At 42.3% G+C, this 22,127-nt stretch overlaps 1 protein-coding gene across 2 annotated transcripts in view; it reads right to left on the reverse strand.

Moving 5' to 3' along the window:
* Positions 1–21,924, reverse strand: part of DGKQ (diacylglycerol kinase theta) — a 160,236-nt gene extending 138,312 nt beyond the window's left edge. For both annotated transcript variants that reach the window (XR_006281247.1, XM_038403042.2), the window contains exon 1: positions 21,649–21,924. Coding sequence is in view for 1 of the 2 variants with exons in the window: in XM_038403042.2 (XP_038258970.1) it covers positions 21,649–21,856 (208 nt within the window). In the remaining variant the exon portion in view is untranslated. The remainder of the gene's footprint in view (positions 1–21,648) is intronic.
* Between the last annotated feature and the right edge of the window lie 203 nt (positions 21,925–22,127).

Below are 22,127 nucleotides of genomic sequence, written 5' to 3' on the forward strand. Positions count from 1 at the left end.
GGTTTAATGTCCACTTTGATAATAGGAGAATGTGTGCCGATTGGGCCACAAGCAGCCCGCCCATGGGCCACAAGCTGAGAACCACTGTGCTATCAAACAATAGTCTGAAGCTGGCACATTTGCAATAACTTTTGAAGACAAAACGCCCTGTGCATGCGGGTAAGCCAGTAGAATTTTTTTCAAAGGAAACTTTCCGAGTTTCAGATTTGCCAGCTTAAAATGAAAGCAGCTTTAACTATTTCTACAAAAGCACTTGAAGCTTTGTATGTGGTCTCCCTTCTTGTAGGAAAATCAGAGAAGCCGTACACAATTGCAGACGCCTGCCTGCCCCTGTGGCCCTTGCAGAAAAACCATGCTTGATTTAAAAAAAAAAAAAAAAAAAAAAAAACTTCCCATTCTCTTAAGAAAGTACACTGATCAAATGACACTATGTTGTTGAATTAAAGAAATGGCTGAGGATATTGTCTCTCAGCTTGCAGAGAAACTTAAAATGGCAAAAACATTTGCCCTTCAGCTTGATGAGTCCATGAATATGAGTGGAGAAGCTCAGCTGATTGCTTACATTCGATACCCTGAAACCACTGATATCAACGAGCATGGACTATTTTGCAAAAGTATAAAGGCAAACTCAACCGGAGAGGACATTTTTAAACTAATTGACTTTTTTTTTTTCTGATCATGATACGAGTTGGAATTTACGCAAATTCCTCTGCACTGACTGAGGCCGCTGCTATGACCGGGAGAGTAAGACTAGGATCAGGAAAGAAAGTCCTGCCTTGCAGTGGGTGCACTGTATCATACACAGGGAGGCATTTGCTTCAAAAAAAAAAAAAGATGAGTTCTGAGCTGCATGAAGTTTTAAATGAGTCTGTCAGAACAGTCAACTTTCTCAAGTCCAGGTCACTCAATGCTCACCAGTTTCGCATTCTTTGTGAAGAGATGGGGTCAGATCAGCAGCAACTGTTGCTTCACACAGAGGTTAGCTGGCTTTCAAGAGCAAAAGTACTAGACAGACTGTTTGTATCATGCACACAGGTTCACACGTTTCTTTCTGATCATTGATCCCCTTTTCACCTCTGTCTTTGACCATACTGTGTGGTTAGCTCAACTTGCCGACCTCACAGATATATTTAGCAAGCTGAATGATCTAAATTTGTCCTGATGCAAGGCCATGACATTGACACTCAATCTCTATGACAAAGTGAATGCTTTTATCGAGAAAACTGAATTCTGGAAGTCCAAATGTGGAGACAAAGACTTGATCCGTTTTTCACTGCTTCGCGCATATGTCACTGATGTCTGCACAGGAGAAATTGAGCAGACCAAAATTAAAGAAATAATAGAAGATTATTTACTTGACATCTGAGATCAAGTCATATTTCCCTAACATTCAACACAACTCGACTGGGTAAGAAATGCATTCATTTTGTCAGATGTTAGCAGCAGTAACCCCTCTGACAGCTCAAGAAAATGTTCTTGCTGACTATCTTCAGACCGTAGTCTGCAAATGAAGTTTAATGCCTCTGCACCAGTGGTTCTCAACCTATTTACCACTTTGGGCCGCATCCAATACTACCGGTATGGCCCTGAGGATGTCACATGGGTCGCAGCTCTGTGCTGATTGGGCTGCAGGCGGCCTGCAGGTTGAGAACCACTGCTCCACCCTAACCCAGTTCTGATGTTTAGTACAGAAAGAGTACACCGGCCTTGGGAGCCAGGCTTTGGATGTTCTGTTACCTTTTGAGTCAACGTATCTTTGTGAAGTCTCATCTTCTGCTACAACTGCCCTCAAGACAGACTAGGAACACACTCAGTGTGGAGAAAAATTTAGTTGTTGCTGTTGCTTCACCGTTCACAAGCGAAAACCAGGCTCTCAAGTATCACATTGAAATGTGAGTACCATGTTTATAGTCCAGTGGATTTATTTTATAATTATATGGTAAAAATGAGAAAGTCAGCAATTTTTCAGTACTAGTGTGCTCTGACACTTTTGTATTATGTCTGATTATGTAAGCAAGTAGTTTTCAAGTGAGGTGAAACTTGGGAGTACACAAGACAAATCAGACTCTGGAAAGGGGTACAGTAGTCTGGAAAGTTTGAGAACCACTGGACTAGATGACCCTGGTGGTCCCTTCTAACTGTATGGTTCTATGATTCTAAAACAAAAAGAGAAATTATAGCAATTAGACTGGGTGCCAATTGAGGGGAATATCATCCAACCTGTAGCTGCTGCAAAATACTTCGTTACCGAAGGGAAGGGGGATCTAAAAGGACAAATATCTGTAAATGGATTCAGTAAAATAACAGAGAAATCTAACAAAGTTCCTGAGCAAACAAACTTCCAGGCTGTTGTGCAACATACGATTGACAACAGATAATCTCGTTCTTTAATCAATGGAAAGTATGATAGAGTAAAATACATGCACCAGGAACAGTGAGACAGAGCAGCACAGTTCAATCAAAAGAAAGCAATGAAAAGGATGTTTCTCACATTTTTGCTAACAGTATTTCTATTAGATTGTCTCCTTCCCCAACGCCATCCTAGCATGCTCTCTCTGTTCAGATGTTTCATTGTTATGAGCAGATGATCTGGTACAAAACATTGAATGTGTCATATGTTAATTTTACAGGTCAGTGGGTTTTACAACTTTATTTCTTGAGTTGTTGGTTTCTTTCTACTCTAGGATTTCTCTTCCTATGGGAATTGGCTCTGGAGCACCAAGGATAATGATAATTGGAACCTAACTGCTTTGATGAGAAACTGGGGACCAGATCAGCTAGGACCAGCAAAACAGGTGGATTTTCTTAAAACATGAGACGGCCAACCGATGGCCTTATATGGGCTGGAGCTTTCAGGCTAATGGATATGGGGATATTTATGGATAACTTCACAAAGTAATGTTTTCTTTCCACTGGGTGCATGGGGGATTAACTTTTACATTTGTCATATAGCTCTGATCTCTTTATATTGTACTAGCCTTGCCAGCACACAGTTACATTCTGCTATTTTCCACAAAGAAGGAAAAAGCAAATGCTCTGGATAAAACAAAAGACTCTAGTCCCTGCTTCATTCTGCAGGATTTGTTAAAGGCCACAGGGACTCTTGCCTCACACTGTGACGCTTGTGCAGGACAAAGTGTCTTGCTTATAAGAGGTTTTCTTGTCGTGGGATTTTTGTTCATTTTTCTTTTTTTTTTTTTTTTTTTTTTTTTTTTTTAAAGTTCAGGCTAAAAAATGACACTTGGCATCCTTGATATTCTTTGGAGCACACGAAAGTCTGATTGTCTGAACAGGCCTAGCTCTGTCCCCATGTGGAGAGTTTTTCATGATCACATACTGTTTCTTTCCAATAACATGGCAGATTGGATCGTGTGTGGTGAATGAGGTAGGGGACCAGACACTGAACGTGGGGGATACAAATTTAAAAATGAAAGAGCTACGTTCACTGTGTAGCATACAGTGTTGTTGAAATGCCTGCGGCCAATGTCAAATTATTTAAAAACCAGTGTTTTTTGTAACTGATCACTAGGATGGAGATTATATAGTACTTGTCAAATTAATCAGTTTTGAATGCTGAGGCCTATAGTTCTTTGTTCTGGCAAAAATAATTGTGATTCAGCTGAGGAACTAGGCAATTGACACAATGCATCCCTTTTCATAGGGAATTCTGTTGTTTTCAGTAGAATGCAAAAGCTGTTGTGGGCAACAACAGAACTGTCATAGGAATACCACAGGTTTTATTTTAAATAATTAGAATGTAAATATGTAAATTAGATGTGTAAACACAGTGCTGCAAAAGGCTGTTCTGTGGTCTGTCTCTCTTATGGATTGAATGGGCTGAGTCCTCAGCTGTCAGTCAGGCAGCTGATAACCAATCAGAATGCAGGATTTTTGTCTATATTTTTCCTCCTCTTAGTCTGCAGAAGTTGTTCCTCTGCTTTACCGAAAAGAACTGAAGCCAGTTCTTCTCTATTAAAATGCAATCCATCCTTCTTTGAGTTATTCTTGGAGCTCTTGGCCCACCACAGAGGCCAACAAAGGAAGTTTCCGCCTAGTAAAAGCTGGGGAAAAAGACCAAAGATTGCATCTCATGTATGTCTGCTGTGCAGTCTTTAGAAGCAGGTTTCTTCAGCCGGTCTTGTAGCCCCAATAGCCTCCCACTGAAGTGCCACAGCTGTTCTGAGCAGGGGTGGGAGACCATGTTCCATTTCATCCCATTGAGAGCCAATGGGACAGAATTGGACCTCCAGGAACATCAAGACACTGGTGTTCCTTGAATCTCCTGGAGCAGGATTACTTCAGACTCATTGGAGATTTCTTTTGTACGTGAGTGGATATGTCAGAGTTCTTTCTCACCAGCTCTCTTTCACCCTGCTTCCCTACAAGCCTCAGAAGGCTAGTGAACTTTTCCACTAGAAAAGGGCTAAATGTCTAATTTCCAAAAATTGGAGGGCAACACAGTGTATCCCAGGTACTTTGTAGTCCTCAAAAGCTGAAGAGATCAGAGGCTGATTCTAGATTTAAAATGACTGAATTGGTTTGACAGATAAAATTTAACAATGGTATCTTCATTCATTTCTTGTGGCCATAGATCTGTGAGACTGTTAGTATCCATTGATTTGTAGGATACTTGTCTTCCCATTCCCCTATGTTTTAAGCCTATCAGAGATTCATTAGATTTTCTGCTGGACAGCTGCATTTCTAGCTCATTGCTCTTGCTCTTCAATTTGCCCTTAGCCCTGTGGTTGTGGGTTGCAGTAGTCACATTAGGTGTCTGCCTAATTCTCTACCTGGATGATGATGGGCTGGGCTGGACTGGACTCAGGTGCTCCAGGATCCTGATGATGCTCAATGATTTTGGCATGGTGGTAAATTGTGAAAAGAGATGCATCTTCCTTCAGATAGTTTGATCTGCGAGTGGTTGTAAACATGCCAGGTAAGCCATTCTCTGCCCCTGCCCCTCAACAATCCTCAAGCTAGGGGCTGTGATTAATCTCTGTTGGTCCAGGGGCTCAGCATCCATCCAGTTATGTAGAACCTGGCGGAAAGGCCTGGCATTGTGCCAGGACTCTGTCCCATGGGCTGGGCTCTTGACCATTTCAATCTCTGTTACCTTCCCCCTGTGGAAGAGGATGCCAAGCATTTAGCTGGCTCTCCTCAACCAGCAGCTGGACTGATTTCATGACAGGGAGGATTTGGGGGGGGGGCTCTCCCACCTCTACTACACACAGACTAATGCAAGCCTCTGTAGATTGGAGGCTCAGAATTAATCTCAGCTGGGCCAAGGCATGGTCTCCTCAGACATGGAAACTCCACTTCAGCATCAGAGAGCTCAGGATTATCAGGTTGCTAGAGATCTCTTCCCACAGTCACATACTGATCAGATGCAACTTGGCACTGCAGAACCCGAAGCATTTCCCTCCAGAGGGAATCCAACGTGCTCTTCTGCTACACAGAGGAAAATCCTGGGTCTGTCAAGCATCTACATGTATGTAGCCCTGTAATCATGAATTGAAATCTCTCTTTTTAGAAAAGGGTCCTGTCACTGAAAGATTTTAAATCAATTAGCTGGCTGCTCCTGGCTTTCCCTCTATTAGCCTCTGTGTATGGCTGCAACTCCCTAGTCTCCAGGCATTTCAGCAGACACCTGGACCCCAAGGCCTGGGTGCAGGATGCTTTCTCCATATTGCAGGTGGATCTGAAGAAAGTGGAAAGGGATCGTGCCTTCTGATGATCAAACCCTAGGTTGGACTAGAGGGACCTGGTTTGTGGACCCCCTTTAGCTTTTCCTTTGGGAAGGGGATCTCATCCTGCCCTCAAACTCAGGTCTAGCGGTGCTCTCAGAGGTGGCCAGATCCTTGTTCAGACTTGTTTTGCTGATTGAAAGGCCTGAAATGGGTCGAGCATTTGCATTTCCTGCTTGATTGGCATCTGCATTTAACTTTCCTACTCACTTTCAGGCCTCGCATGTAAGACTTCAGGACACTTGACATGGTTAGTGGCTATGTAATGGGTTTAGAGTGGGGAAGTCTGACTCTGTTGGCTGCCACCTGGCACTCTGTTGGAGAATCAGGACATTACTGGGTGATTTGAATGCATCAGCTGATGTGGCTTCAGTTGGATTTCATCGCTTGTCTATAGTTTCTCTTTCCTTCCCTGAGTATGGTCCTGCCAGTCAGGCCTATTTGTCCAACTGGTGTCAGTTATACCAGGGCAAAAGGAATGCTCATACCTGACTAATTGTTTCTGTAAATGCAGGCTTAGTATGGACCTAGCAAGTGGACCTAGTGTTGTAGGCCATATATTCTCTCTAGCTCTGGAGGTTCTTAACTGGGAAACTTGCCTGCAAGTTGTGAGGGAGCGAGGACTGAAAAACCTGATCGGCGGGGTACAAGGGCTGATGACCGATGAGCCTCATCGTGTCTTTCCGGGTGGTGTGTTACATGGAAAACTCAAAGCAAGAGAATTTATTTTCGTATCTGACTTAATGAGTAACATCCTAAATCATAATAGAAGGTGATTCTCAGCATGCCCTGTGGCCTTTTTGAGGCTTTTACAGTCAAGCCAGCTTATTGTAACTGAATTCTGCTTTTATGAATCCTGTTCAAGTATAACACAGGTTTTAGAGTAGCAGCCGTGTTAGTCTGTATTTGCAAAAGAAAAGGAGTACTTGTGGCACCTTAGAGCCTAACAAATTATTTGAGCATAGCTTTCGTGAGTCAGCTCCTTCATCGATGCCTTTGGTGGATTTCCAACAATATTGTCTGCCTGTCAGGTTTCAGGTAGCAGCCGTGTTAGACTGTATTCGCAAAAGAAAAATAGTATTGTGGCACCTTAGAGACTAACAAAATTTATAAGCATAAGCTTCGTGAGCTACAGCTCACAAAGCTTATGTTCAAATAAATTTGTTAGTCTCTAAGGTGCCACAAGTACTCCTTTTCTTTTTTGTTCAAGTATGTTATTGCACTTGCTTGACTGTTAGTTCAATATCATTTGATTTCCTCCTGTATTTTTTCTAGCAACGTGTCTGAAAGGGAAACAACAATGTCTTCTCATTGACACTTTGTGTAGATGTACGACCATCCCCTTAAATGTATTGCTTTCTGGTGCATACATCGTTGAGAAGTTTGCAATATTGTGAGTCTGACTTCCAAGAGGCGTAGGTGGATTTGGAAAGACCATGGTGGTGCTTGTATGGCCTTCCATTTTAAACATGAAGCTCCATATTAGTGTGTTAGGTAGCAGGACAGGAGAACGCCAAGAGGGAAAGGGGTTTGTAGAAATGAGTATTTTACGAATGTGCTTTTTGTGTATCCGGGTAAACCGAAAACTATTTCCTCAACCTCTTCTTGCTATTGGAGGGGAGAAGGAGCACTTTTTCTGCTTCCCAAACCTGCTCAAGAGCTTCCTGGCTGCTAGGAGTTGGGATGATGGCATCACCATTACTTTGACATCCCTCAGGTATTCGGCTGCAGTGATAAAGCTGTGCATCTCCACTACTCAACTGCAGCTCTGCTTTCTGGCAACTGGAAGGGGAATGTTTCCCCTGCACACTCCCTTCCCCAGCCCCCCTCTCTTGGATTATTCTCATCAATGAATAGCATCAGTGACAGCCTTTTGTGCTGCTCTGAGCTTACCCCAGCAGCTGAAAAATATAACTTACCCAACTGTGCTAAGTTTCCGTGCTGTCCTCGGGGTTCTGAACAGCAACAGTAAAAAAGTGATAAGACTGGTCATTTTTCTCTCCACTGTAGCTTGGGGAAGCTCTGAGCAGAAGCAGAGGCACTGAAGCTATCTGTGGACTTAGGAAGATAACACTGCATGATGTTCCGTTTTGTTCCTATTACGTGACTTAGATAGTTTTTTGCTTTTATTTGATGAAGGCTAATTTCTGCAGAAGTTGCTGGCACTCATCTGAAACCCTTCTAAAAAGATGGTGGCTGACCTTGTAGGAACATTTTTAAAGGGACAGTTGCAGACTGGTGGCAAAAGCCTAAAATCAAATGTGGTGGTACTTCCCTAAGATGGAAAATTGACAGCATCAAAGGCCTATGAGACTCCTAAGGATTATAAAATCCCAAGAGACCAAAGTCATTTTAACAGCATTTTAACATATGCTGAATTATTGCTTAATCACCCAACCTATATGCCATTTCTATATTTACTCAGTGAACTTTTTTGCAAAACATTAACTAATATGTCACACCACCCACTACACGACTATGTTCTTTTGTTTCATAAAGGCATAGATGAAAGGTTGCCATAGCAACCTTTTTTTAGCTTTTGAGTTGTTCAGTTCCTAACCTGGAACAATGGAACATCAAAAGGTGTGCAAACATTCACGGATGTCTAGGACCCTACCAAATTCATGGCCATGAAAAACATCACGGACCACGAAATCTGATCTTTTACCATGAAATCTGGTCTTGTGTGCTTTTACCCTATGCTATACGGATTTCATGGGGAGACCAGTGTTTCTCAAATTGGGGATTCTGACCCCAAAGGGAGTTGCAGGGGGAGCTTCAGAGGGGTGGCTGGAGAGCGACAATGATTGCTGGGGCCCTGCTCTGAAGGCAGCACCCCACCAGCTGCAGTGCAGAAGTAAGGGTGGCAATGCCATATTATTCCATCCTTACTTCTGCGCTGCTGCCTTCAGAGCTGGGCAGCTAGAAAGTGGCAGCTGTTGACTGAGGGCCCAGCTCTGCAGGCAGCAGCACAGAAGGAAGGGTGGCAATACCATACCATGCCATCCTTACATCTGCGCCATCCTTACTTCTGCGCTACTGCTGGCAGCAGCTCTGCCTTTTTTCTGCCTTTACACAGTATTCAAGATGTGGGTGTACCATGGATTTATATAGAGGCAATATGATATTTTTGTTTTATTATCTATCCCTTTCTTAAGGATTCCCAACATTCTGTTCACTTTTTTGACTGCCACTGCACATTGAGTGGATGTTTTCAGAAACTATCCAAGGACTCCACGATCTCCTTCTTGAGTGGTAACAACTAATTTAGACCCCATCATTGTATATGTATAGTTGGGATTATGTTTTCCAATGTGCATTACTTGGCATTTATCAACATTGAATTTCATCTGCCATTTTGTTGCCCAGTCACCTAGTTTTGTGAGATCCTTTTGTAGCTCTTCGCAGTCTGCCTGGGACTTAACTATCTTGAGTAGTTTTATATCATCTGCAAATTTTGCCATCTTACTGTTTACCTCTTTTTCCAGATCATTTATGAATACATTGAATAGGACTAGTCCCGGTACAGACCCATTGGGGACACCACTATTTACCTGTCTCCATTCTGAGAACTGACCATTTATTCCTACCCTTTGTTTCCTATCTTTTAACCAGTTACCAATCTATGAGAGGCCCTTCCCTCTTATCCCATGGCTGCTTACTTTGCTTAAGAGCCTTTGGTGAAGGACCTTGTCAAAGTGTTTCTGAACATCTAAGTACACTGGATTAATAAGACTTAAGCACACATTTAACTGTAATTATGGAACATCCCATTCAAGTCAATGAGACTATTCATAGTGCATGAAGTTAAGGATGTACATAAAATCCTATTTTTCAAGTAAAGAAAATATTTGCTCCTATCAAAAAAAAAAAAAGCTTTTAATGAAAAATACAGGAAAGCTTCAATTTTGTATCCAACAAAGCTCAAGGCATTTGCTAATACAGGAGCGATTTTGGAGTAAAAAGGAGAGAGAAACAGAATGACAGAGGACAAAGGCAGCAAGGACAACAAGATATATTTTCTTAAATGTACTGAAGGGTATTTTTAACCTTATGCTACTGCCCAGTTTTGCAAAAGGAGCAGGATTTCACTGGGGAGGTTTTATAGGATCAGCTACCCTGGGGAACTTGAGGCACTGGCTAACTCCTTTTCATCACCATTAGCAAGAGAGACCTACAGTTATAGTACGTTAATGGCACAGAAAACCAGAGCAGGATTATTTAGTTAGTTTTTATGCCCATGGAAGCTCTCTTCACAATCCTTACAAACATAAGGGGTATGAGTGCTACATTTTTAGCTGGAGTTTTTATTTCTGAATCTCTTAAACTATTCTTCAGTTAAACAGAGCTAATACATGAGACCTAAACCTAATATAATGTCCCCCACCTTACCCCACCACCCTGACAAAAACACTAAGCAATCCACGTGTTTCTTGGCTACCTCATTTCTCTGCCTCCCTAGCTCTTTATTTTTGGTTACCAATCGTCTCAGCCTGTCCTGTCCATTGCATTGAACCGCCAGTAGGGTTCATGCAACTACTCGCTGTTGTGGTAAATTCTGAATGCCTCAACATCTACAATAAGCAAGCACTTCAGGCATGCGTTAAATGAAGATGGGTGGCCTTAAGTCAAGTTCTCAATTTTTGTGGTTTTAACATTAAACAAAGTTATTTTTATACAGCAAGTGGGTGTGTTTAACTTATACCACACAAGTGGTTATTTAGAATGGAACAAACAAGATGACTAACAATCAGCATAAAGGGCATTTATAATGCTGAACATAAATACAAATGGATCTCTCTCCGACCACGTTCCAACAGAGAGGAATTCTCTCACTCTAGTCGGTGGGTAGAACTAGAAGCAAAACAAAAAAAGGAAATTATGATCTAGCGAGCGGCACTGTACTTGGTAGATTATTTCATAACTGCAGTGTTAACAGAGAGTGATATATTTATAAAGAAGAGAGAAGGGGGTAGCGCTTCATTGAAAGCTATTTGCAGTACATTACAATTCAGCTTAAAGTGTAGTGGTACCCAAAGGTGTTTCCCCACACAGCCCCACCCTCAACAAACATACAATCTAAAAAGACAAAGACAAAGATGGGGCAAAGGGAGACAATATAAAAACAAAGTGATAAAGGAGAAGGCAACATAACATTATTTACTAGCTTGTTGTTTCAGGGTTCCTATATACAGTATTGTATAGAATACTTCCATCTACAGAACTAAGGTTATTCAGGAAATACAGGTCAATTGATAAATAGATAACTCAGTGATATCGTTTCCTGTAGGAGTTGTGAAAGAAGAGGTTTGCAGGAGGGAGAGCAGTGTCTTTGCAAACCAGCTCAGAAAGGCCATGTCATGAGTAGAAGACAGCATGAAAGAGCGTAGTGTGGTGAGGAGGCAAAACTGAGACTGACACAAGGTCATAGCAAAAAGAAAGGAGTACTTGTGGCACCTTAGAGACTAACAAATTTATTAGAGCATAAGCTTTCGTGAGCTACAGCTCACTTCATCGGATGCATCCAATGAAGTGAGCTTTAGCTCACAAAAGCTTATGCTCTAATAAATTTGTTAGTGTCTAAGGTGCCACAAGTACTCCTTTTCTTTTGCGAATACAGACTAACACGATGCTACTCTGAAAGGTCATAGCAGTGAGGGACAGAGTTATGTAAGGCTCACCATGGTCATGTAGGGAAAATTCAAGGTAAGGGGTGAGAAAGGAAGAAGCTGCCTTAAAATGGAATGACTCCAGAGATAATTTCAGAAGAGGATCTGGATTTCTGAGTGCCTGGATAGAGCCCTGCAAATCCATGGATATCCGCTTTATATCCATGGATGCAGATATCCGTGAGCTCTTTCTGCAGATCAGATGCAATACAAATTTGACTTTGAGTGTGGAGATGGCTGGAGCAATAAATGAAAACATTATGGATGGCTGATCATTTTGAGATGGAATAACCAAAAAGAGCAGGAGAAGAAAAAAGGGTCAACATGGGGTAATGTTGTCCAAAAACTGACCAGCGGGAAAACAAGACAACAGTCTAAGGATAAGAAATTAAGCACAGAAAGTAGAAACCTCAATAGGCATATCTGCTATATACTACCAGGACTAGAGAAGAACATTAACAAAAAGGCCCTGAATCAACTGTTGAGAACTCTAAATAACAAGACACTCTACTCAGATGGCATTTGCTGCTGGGTAACGGATACAACCAACATGCAAAAAAAGATTATTTTCTGTAATAGTTGTCAATAGGGAATTGTCACTGAATGAATGCATTTCTTATGGGGTTCCACAGGGATCTGTATTATACCCAAAGCTATTCAACAGCTTCATCTATGATCTGGAAGTAAATATAAATCACTGCTGACAAAATTTGAAAACAAAAAAAAAATCACACAAAAATTGGCCAAGTAGTAAATAATGAGGAGGATAGGTAATCAAACAGAACAATTTGGATCAGTTGGTATCCTGGGCCCATTCAAACAAAACATGTTTTAATACAGCCAGATGTCAGGTCAAACGTCTAAAAACAAGGAATGCAGGTGATAGCTACAGAATGGGGGATTGCACTCTGCAAAGCAGCAACTCCTATGTCTTTTTCAGAGTCACAGTGGACAAGCACTGAACATGAGATCCCAAAGCCATGCTGTGGCTAGTCCTTGAATGAATGAACAGGGGAACAGTGAGTACGTCTAGGGAGGCGATTTCACCTATGTATACAGCGGTAATGAAAGAGACACTAGAATACCAAAGACAGTTCTGAACACGGATAAAAAACTTGACCTATTTAGCTTATCAAAATGATTGAGAGGTGTCTTTACTGCAGCGTATAAGGGACCTTCACAGGGAAAACATAGTGGGTACTAAAGGTCTCTTTAATGTAGCAGAGAAAGGCACACCCAGAACCAAAGGGTGCACAATGAAGCCACACAAACTGAAATCAGAAATAAGGCATTTAATTTTTAATGGTGAAGGTGATTAACCATGGGAATGAACACGCAAGGGAAGTGATGGATTCTCCATCTCTTGATGTCTTCAAATCAAGACTGAAGATATGCATGAGCCAAACATAGGTTACTGGGCTCAACACAGGGGTAACTGGGAAAAATTTAAGGGCCTGTGATAGGGAGGTTAGACTAGATGATCTAACAGTCCCTTCTGGCCTTCACTCCATGAATAGCAGACTGACCAAGAAAGTAGACATGATCCAAGAAGGAGCCATCATTAATCTACTTCTTAAAGAAACTGAAAGACTGATTCAATTGCCATTGCAGGCAATGGGATTCTTTCTACTGCGCACAAGGACTGTCGGATTATGCCCTGAATGAGAACGAGTGGGGCAATTAGAATCTGTGAGGAGTTACATGGAGAAGTCAGCAAGTTAGGGAAATAGATCACAAAATGCAGCATCACCCTGGTGTTTGATTTCAGGAAAGCAAATGCTCGGGAGTTAAGAAACCTGGAACACAGTCCTTCATTCAGTTCTTACTCAAACTGAATGGCCACTGAAGTCTATGGAGTGTTTGTCAGAGTGAGGACTGCAGGATTCAGCCCACAGTAAGGAGGAGATATAAAACTCCAGTGTGGAAGACACAACAGACTATTACTCTTCTGAAAAAGAAGACTGCAAAGAACAAGTGGTGACCTTCTCAAGCAAACATGCTTGTGGATTTTAGTCCACTCTAAAATCTGGAGTGAGCAGTGTCCCACTTCGTTGGTCTTTAATCTTTTTTCACAAAGTGGTTTGTAGAGGTAATAACTCAGAAAAAAGGTGGTTTTATTTAATACAAAATGTAACACTTTGTATGGCCCCGCTGCACAAATGCCCTCTATAGCAAGTTACTTTCTACATTGTTGAGCTGCTTGACTTGTATTTGGGGAAAGAAATTCAACAACTTTTAGTGTATCCTCCAATTTCATTAGCTCCTTTCTTTCTGTTTGAACAATGCAAAGGAAAGGAGAAGAATTTTGCACTGTGACAATTACAGTTCTCTCTCAATTATTATTAGATGTGGGGGGCGGGTAATGTAAAGAAAGTTCTAAATTCCTTCAGGATAAATTGGATCTTCCTTCAGATCTAGGCCCAAGAAATATGGAATTATGTCTTTCACAATGTCAGTCGGTAGCGCCAAGTATTTTCCCCCAGGGTCTCCCAAGACAGGTATTTTTATATCTGACAGGAGCTCCAAATAGTTTAATGAGTCTACTCACTAAAATTCCAATCTTCATTGTTTTCCCCCCTCCTGTAGTGACTGCTACTCAATTGTGTTGCAAGCTATATTTCTATTCTTCCCACTTTATTATACATACCCAATAGCTTCATATTTATGGTTCCTATCTTTGAATCCAATGCGTGGAACTTTGGGTCCAGCAGGTTTGAATGGCTTCCATCTTAGAGGTGTAAGCCTCTAAGACGGAAGCATTCCCTGTGAATGCTTTTAGTTGCTTAAACAGGTCTAGAAAATTCAAGCTGCCTGTGGGATGGAAGCAGGTGGCTTCAAAAACAAGTCATGTCTCAGATTGTACTTTGGTTTTGCCCATTTGTAGCTTTTATTTTTAGTTGAAACATGCACCAGATATGTGCCAAAGCTTGCCAGCCACAGAGAGAATTTCTAGGGCTCTGTAATTGTGAATGTTAAACCTTCCTTTCTGGAGCTCTCTCAGCATATTTGCTTTTCTCACAACTAAGCTATGCCCCCACTTGGGGAATTTCAAGTGCTTGTCCCCAGGAGGAAATTAGCTAGGGATTTGAAGTCTGATTAGGCTGTTCAACATGACATCTTTGCTTACTTCCTTTCTCCTAGCACCACCTCTGCATGTTTGAGGAAACAAACACCCTGTTAGTCTAGCTCCCAGCTCTAAACTAAACCACACACACCCTTCCTGAGTGGGTTCCAGTTACACACAGAAGTTGGGAAGTAGTCAGACTCCAACCAAAAGATGCATGTAATGTGCGTCTCTGGGTTGCTATAGAAATGCTGTGTAGAAATCTCCAAATTCAAGTGTAGCAACAGAACACATATGACAGACGGATCAGATCAGAACCACAAAAGATTCTCAAGAAAAAGCCTTTTTACAGCTGTGTTACCTAGCTTTGTTTATGTTATAAATTTCTAATTTCAGTCCAAAGTTTACATCTTATTTTGGAAGAATCCCATGTTTTCAGACATCGTAAAGGCAGATCAAAAGACAAACAAGCACTACGGGAGTTGTGCTTCTATGAAGTTTTCTTAGTCATTTTGGGTGATCTGCTTAGAATACAAAGCCTGAATACATGAAAGCTAGATTAATTTCTACAGTATCATTGCACTTGCAGTAGCTGCTGTCCAGATAAAATGAATACAGTATTTGTCCAAAAAAGCACACAGATTTTAACCATGACACCTACGTTCATACACTGTAAGCTACCACTAAAAAGTTTAGTGAAACACTTGTCCACCCAAAAATACAACCATGAAATTACATTTGATTTTTAAGCCAATGTCTTTTTTTTCTCCTCTAAAGCTCATTTATCATATTCTTTAACCTAAAAAAAAAAGTGTTTATTTTCAAATTTGGTTAAAATAAACCAAATTGAACTCAAGTTAGTATTACAGTGATTTGCAGCAACAGAAGTATCTGAGATCCACACAAACCAATAGCTCCTCTACCTCTAAATGTTGATTATTTTCAAGCCAGTAAAAGAGGTTTTAGTGCTATTATGAAGACAAGGCACTGCAGAGGAAAATATTTGGAGTTGGAAAAAATCTTCAAAAACTCCTAACTATAAAATATAAACAGTAAATATTTAATTGGTTGTACTTTGCATTGCTGATAAGAAATACATATACTGCAATTCTGACCCCATTCATTACATATGCAAGACTTTACATATTAAGAAAGATTCTTGATTTTTTTAAAGGGACTGTCAAGATTCCTTTCCCACTCTGAACTCTAGGGTACAGGTATGGGGACCTGCATGAAAAACCCCCTAAGCTTATTTTTACCAGCTTAGGTTAAAACTTCCCCAAGGTACAAACTATTTTTCCTTTTGCCCTTGGACTTTATTGCTGCCACCACCAAGCGTCTAACAAATATATAACAGGGAAAGAGCCCGCTTGGAAACGTCTTTCCCCCCAAAATCCTCCCAAACCCTACACCCCCTTTCCTGGGGAAGGCTTGATAAACATCCTCACCAATTTGCATCAGTGAACACAGACCCAAACCCTTGGATCTTAAGAACAATGAAAAAGCAATCAGGTTCTTAAAAGAAGAATTTTAACTGAAGAAAAAATAAAAGAATCACCTCTGTAAAATCAGGATGGTAAATACCTTACAGGGTAATCAGATTCAAAACATAGAGAATCCCTCTAGGCAAAACCTTAAGTTACAAAAAGACACAAAAACAGGAATATACATTCCATTCAGCACAGCTTATTTTATCAGCCATTTAAACAAAACAGAATTTAACTCATATCTAGCTAGATTACTTACTAAGTTCTAAGACTCCATTCCTGTTCTGTTCCCGGCAAAAGCATCACACCGACAGAGAGAACCTTTGTTTCTCCCCCCCCTCCAGCTTTGAAAGTAGCTTGTCTCCTCATTGGTCATTTTGGTCAGGTGCCAGCAAGGTTATCCTAGCTTCTTAACCCTTTACATGTGAAAGGGTTTTTCCTCTGGCCAGGAGGGATTTATAGGTGTTTACCCTTCCCTTTATATTTATGACAGGGACAAAATGAAAAAATAGTAGACATGTCTTAAACTATGTCTCCCTCCACCCCTCTGATGAGTCAGTCAAAGGAGTTTGTCATAAAAATTAATGACTGTTCAGGCTTTGGAGAGTGTGGGTCAATAAGTCCTGTACGTAAGGGTCTGAATATTATTTGTCTGCTTGTCCGAGATAAAAACAACCACAGAGACAACCTCCCTTAGCTGTAAAAGTTACAAATTCAGTTAGAAACCCAGTGGACAATGTATGTGTAGCATGTGATTTTCAAAGAGTTATACTTGTGTCAGATAATTAAAATTTCAACCCCTACCCCTTTAGACTATAAAGATGCTCCAAACACAGAAGGTAGAAGAACTGTGTTTGGATTTATAAAAGGAAAAGTGTATTCTTTTTAAATACTCAAACACACCCCCACTAATTTTGCTCAAACTTAAACAAAAAAATTACTTTTGAACAGAAACCATGTATATAGAACTTCATCACAGAGGGTGAAAGTTTCAGAAAACTGTGAGCAGCTGAAAATGGGGAGTTAGAATAGAAACCACTACACAATCTTACGCACTGTAAACTCATGAAAGTTAGGAAACAGCTTCTGATTTTTAGGAATACACTAAATTCATTTAACCACAAATTCATCCAACGATGGCTTTTTATACATACACTCACTATCAGGCTGATTGTCCTGAAGTTTGCAATTTTATCCTTACTAGGTTTGTTTGGGTTGAGTTGATCAAAAGCGAAGTTGATCAAGTTCCTTCTCCATACATCAGCAAAAGCAATTTATTAAGTAGAGGATTACTGAGCACTAGTCAGCTAAGAACATTCAAGAAATTTCACCAGTAATCATAGAATAATTTGACAATTTTTTGCATTATGTGACTAGCTAGAAAGCTGTAAGTATATTAATCAAACACCAGTAAAATGCATCTAATAATATATCTGAATTATTTTTCTTATGATTTGCTCAGTAATAAATTATTTGGAAAAAATCTAATCGAAAACTGATAAAGTTATTGTTAAATACAGTGTTGTTTGAATAACAAACTACTATTTTATTCTTTTAAACTGAAGGCATGTGGGATATGACAGCATACTTTCTTCCCCCCTTGACTAGCAGAGGCTAAATCTTCAGACTGATGTGTCAAGTGCAACGCTGAAATTCTGCTGGACTTTTTTTTAAGCAAAAGATTAAATAATACACACCTCTTAAGGACACAACCAATATGCCATCGGTTAATTAGGACCGGGAAATCAGACAGGAAGTTTTGGATAACCTTGTAAACTAGAGTAGTAGTAATAAGATGAAATTTAATAGCGAGAAGGGTCAGATCATGCATTTAGGGATTAATAAGAATTTTAGTTATAAGCTGGGGACGCATCAATTAGAAGTAACGGAGGAGGAGAAGGACCTTGGAGTATTGGTTGATCATAGAATGACTATGAGCTGCCAATGTGATATGGCCGTGAAAAAGCTAATGCGGTCTTGGGATGCATCAGGCGAGGTATTTCCAGTAGAGATAAGGAGGTGTTAGTACCGTTATACAAGGCACTGGTGAGATCTCACCTGGAATACTGTGTGCAGTTCTGGTCTCCCATGTTTAAGAAGTATAAATTCAAACTGGAACAGGTACAGAGAAGGGCTACAAGGATGATCCAAGGAATGGAAAACCTGTCTTATGAAAGGAGACTCAAGGAGCATGGCTTGTTTAGCCTAACTAAAAGAAGGTTGAGGGGAGATATGATTGCTCTCTATAAATATATCAGAGGGATAAATACAGGAGAGGGAAAGGAATTATTTAAGCTCAGTACCAATGTGGACACAAGAACAAATGGATAAAAACTGGTCATTGGGAAGTTTAGACTTGAAATTAGACAAAGGTTTCTAACCATCATAGGAGTGAAGTTTTGGAATAACCTTCCAAGGGAAGCAGTGGGGGCAAAAGACCTATCTGGCTTTAAGATTAAACTGGATAAGTTTATGGAGGAGATGGTATGATAGGATAACACAATTTTGGTAATTAATTGATCTTTAAATATTCATGGTAAATAGGCCCAATGGCCTGTGATGGGATGTTAGAGGGGGTGGGATCTGAGTTACTACAGAAAATTCTTTCCTGGGTATCTGGCTGGTGAATCTTGCCCATATGCTCAGGGTTTAGCTGATCGCTATATTTGGGGTCGGGAAGGAATTTTCCTCCAGGGCAGATTGGAAGAGGCCCTGGAGGTTTTTCGCCTTCCTCTGTAGCATGGGGCACAGCTCACTTGCTGGAGGATTCTCTGCTCCTTGAAGTCTTTAAACCACAATTTGAGGACTTTAATAGCTCAGACATAGGTGAGAGGTTTATCGCAGGAGTGGGTGGGTGAAATTCTGTGGCCTGTGTTGTGCAGGAGGTCAGACTAGATGATCATAATGGTCCCTTCTGACCTTAGTATCTATGAATTACACAATGGTATTGATAAATACTATTCAGGATTTCTAACCTGCCAGACTTCACAGATGACCATAATACTAGATTATTAGTGCAGTTTTCAAATTAAGGAATAGTACATTAAGTAACTGCCGCACATGTGTATCAAATCTTTGAGCAGTCGTTCACATTCGAGCCCGCACAACAGGTTCTCTCTCTTTTTTTTTTTCCTCCTTTTTTTCCTATATTTTTCAGTGCAGAATGAAATCAACAATATGGACTAAAGCCTTCCTGTTCTTCTCACACATTGACACATCAAAGCGATCAAACTCAGAAGTGCAAAACAGGCAGCTGAACATTTTCATAATTCCAAGAGAAAGACTGATTTAAAATGATTATCTAGCAAAACCTTCCAGTACAAGACAGTATAAATAAATCAAGTTCTAGAAAAGTTAAAGTTTTCTCCTTGGTTGTAAAAATTAAGTAATAAACTTGCTTTCTTATAATTCTATTTTCACGACAAAATACAACCTTTTCTGGACTGCAGTGTTAGTTCTAACTCAAAGTATATTTTTTAAATAAAAGTTTGAATCTCATGGAAGTGCACAACTTTAAGACAACAATTTCCGTTCTCACAAGATTGTCCCTCACCAGGTAAAAGAACACAGAGGCTTCTGCTGAATTCTACTTGATCCTTCTTTCACCCCAGAGCGCCCAGTAAACCATGCTAGCTGTCATAAATACTAAGGCTGTTATCCAAGGCCTGCTTTATTTTGTAAGAAACTACATTTTTGTTTATAGTTTCACAGCCCTCGATATCTCAAAAATGAAGCCCAGAGCCCCCCTGATTTGCCATCTCTCAAATGAAAAGATTCAGCTCACAAGGCTATGAGACTACATGTCAGTTACTTCTCCCACACAAACACAATATAACAACCCAAAGCCACAATTCTAAGTTTTCTTTACCTTAATGCAGTGGGAGGGAGGGGGTGTCTAGAAGCCCTCTTAGCTGATTTTACAGACCAATATTACAATAGCTACTAGCTTTGAGGAATGAGAGGAGAAAAAGATAGAAGATAAAACTGCAAGGCTGCCACTGACAGAAGATATTTTTTGAAAGAGGATGGAACAGAGAAGAGCATCCCAAACTTGTTTTTTTTTTTTTTTTTTTATAATGATGCAAGTCTTTGTAGTATATTGCATTAAAACAATCTGGGTTTTATGTCCTTTTCTGCCTTCTATCTATGAAGGATTATCTTATCCATGTTGGTCACGGACAGCTTCCCAAGGAATTCAACTAGGTGTTCCTCTCTAGTTTTAGGACTTTTTTTTTTTAAGCCACACAAGTTCTAGATACATTTATCTGAACATTAGGTGCAGCTGTAAGGTTCCTAGAAAGTTGCCCACACAGTGCCACATTTGGGAACCTTTTCTGTAGAGCCATACATCCATGCTTAGCAAAAGGCAAATGCTGAACAATACCCCCCCAAATTACAAGATTGCTCAACTATATCAGATTTCGGAGTACATCATTCATTGTGGACAGGAAGTGACCTTTTTCCCATAGCAATCGGACACACTCATTGTTACTGAACATGGATATGAGCAAGGCTGAATCATGACAATGTTGCTATAGCATTTAACGGAGTAGAACTCACAATTTTTAAGGTCAGGATGATCATGTCATCTGACCACCTGCAGGGCACAGGCCAGAGAATTTCACAGTGACCTTTCCTTCCCATCAAGCTTGTAACTTCTGGTTGAGCCCGAGCAGGCCCTTTGGAAAAATCAATCCAGTTGGGGCGCTCACACATTTTAAAGGCTAGACACCTGAATCTTAACAAGTTATAACTGACACAAGAAGTCACCCAAAAAGCAAGGATTTCAAACAACTTGTAGATACGCCCAGCCCCAAATCAGGTGTATAAAGAGGCACCGTCTTGCAAGCGATGCTGTGGGACGTGAACACACCACAGAGAAAGAGTGTGAGAAACGGAACAGACCCCAATTTGAAGCGGACAGGCTGAAATCCTGGGAAGGGTGTGAGGGAGCAGTCCTCTGCCCCCATAAGACACTCACAGATGAGGACTCCAGACAAGCTGGTGAAGAGGCAGGCTCCACCAACAAAGTGAGACACACACATACGACCTGGCTGGGGAAAACTCTTACCCTGGTACTGGTAGCCCTCCAGCCCTGGCAAAGGACAGTAGCCTCAGGCAGAGGAATGGTGGTGCCCTGGGGAGGGGTCTCTTACCCTGGCACTGGCAGCTCACTAGACCTAGGTGGCATATACAGGGGTAATCCCAGGCAGGGAAGGGGTGCAGGAAATGTTCTGGGCACAGGGGCTGCCAGCCCCGGGCAAGGTGTGTAGGGGTACCCCTAGCAGGGGGTGTCCTGGGGAAGGGTCTCTTACCCTCACACTGGTAGTCTGCCAGCCCTGGCCATGGTGTTCAGGGGTAGCCCTGGCAAGGGGTGTTCTGGACGGTAGCACTGCCAGCCCAGGCAGGGTCGCTAGGGGTATCCCAGGTAGGGGGTGTCCCCGGGAAGGTGAACAGAGGAACCCACCGGCAGGGGTGGCTAAGGGAAGGGCGCACGGGGGGTAGCCCCAGGGGAAGGTGGGTAGGGGGTGTCCCGGGCACGCTCCCTTACCCTTGCACTGCTAGCCCGGGGCAGGGGGTGTCCCAGGGAAGGTAGATAGGAGAATCTGCGGGCTGGGGGTGTCCCGGGGCAGGGCGCACGGGGGGTAGCCCAGGGGAAGGGGGAGCCCCGGGCGGTCCCTTACCCTCGCACTGGTAGCCCGCCAGCCCCCAGATGAAGTCGGTGCAGCAGTGGCAGAAGGTGGGCTTGGTCAGGGTCACCCTGCGGAAGCCGTGCCCGGGCGCGCCGAGCGGAGCCGGCGGCGGCTGCGAGCGGCTCCTGCCACCCAGCTGGGGGCTGGAGGCCGGGCTGCCCCCGCGACCGCCGAGCACGGTGCGGACTCCGTCCGCCATGACCCCGCAGCCCGGGCCCGCCGGGTCCGCTCCCTCCTCCCGCGGGGCAGCGGGGCGGTCCCTGAGCCGCCGCGGCCCGGCCCGGCCCCCGCCCCCGAGGCTGCTACGCGCCGCGCTTCCGCCCGCCTGGGGAGCGGGGGGCGGCGCTTCGCACGCAGCGCCCCGCCGCAGAGCCGCTCGCCTCCGCCGGGCCGGGGCCGGGGCCGGGGCCGCCCCGCTCTGCTCCCCCCTGGGCCGGGCCGCCCCGCTCTGCGTGCCCAGCGGGCGCCGC

Source organism: Dermochelys coriacea, chromosome 5, assembly GCF_009764565.3.
Source record: "Dermochelys coriacea isolate rDerCor1 chromosome 5, rDerCor1.pri.v4, whole genome shotgun sequence".
Taxonomy (NCBI): Eukaryota; Metazoa; Chordata; order Testudines; family Dermochelyidae; genus Dermochelys; species Dermochelys coriacea.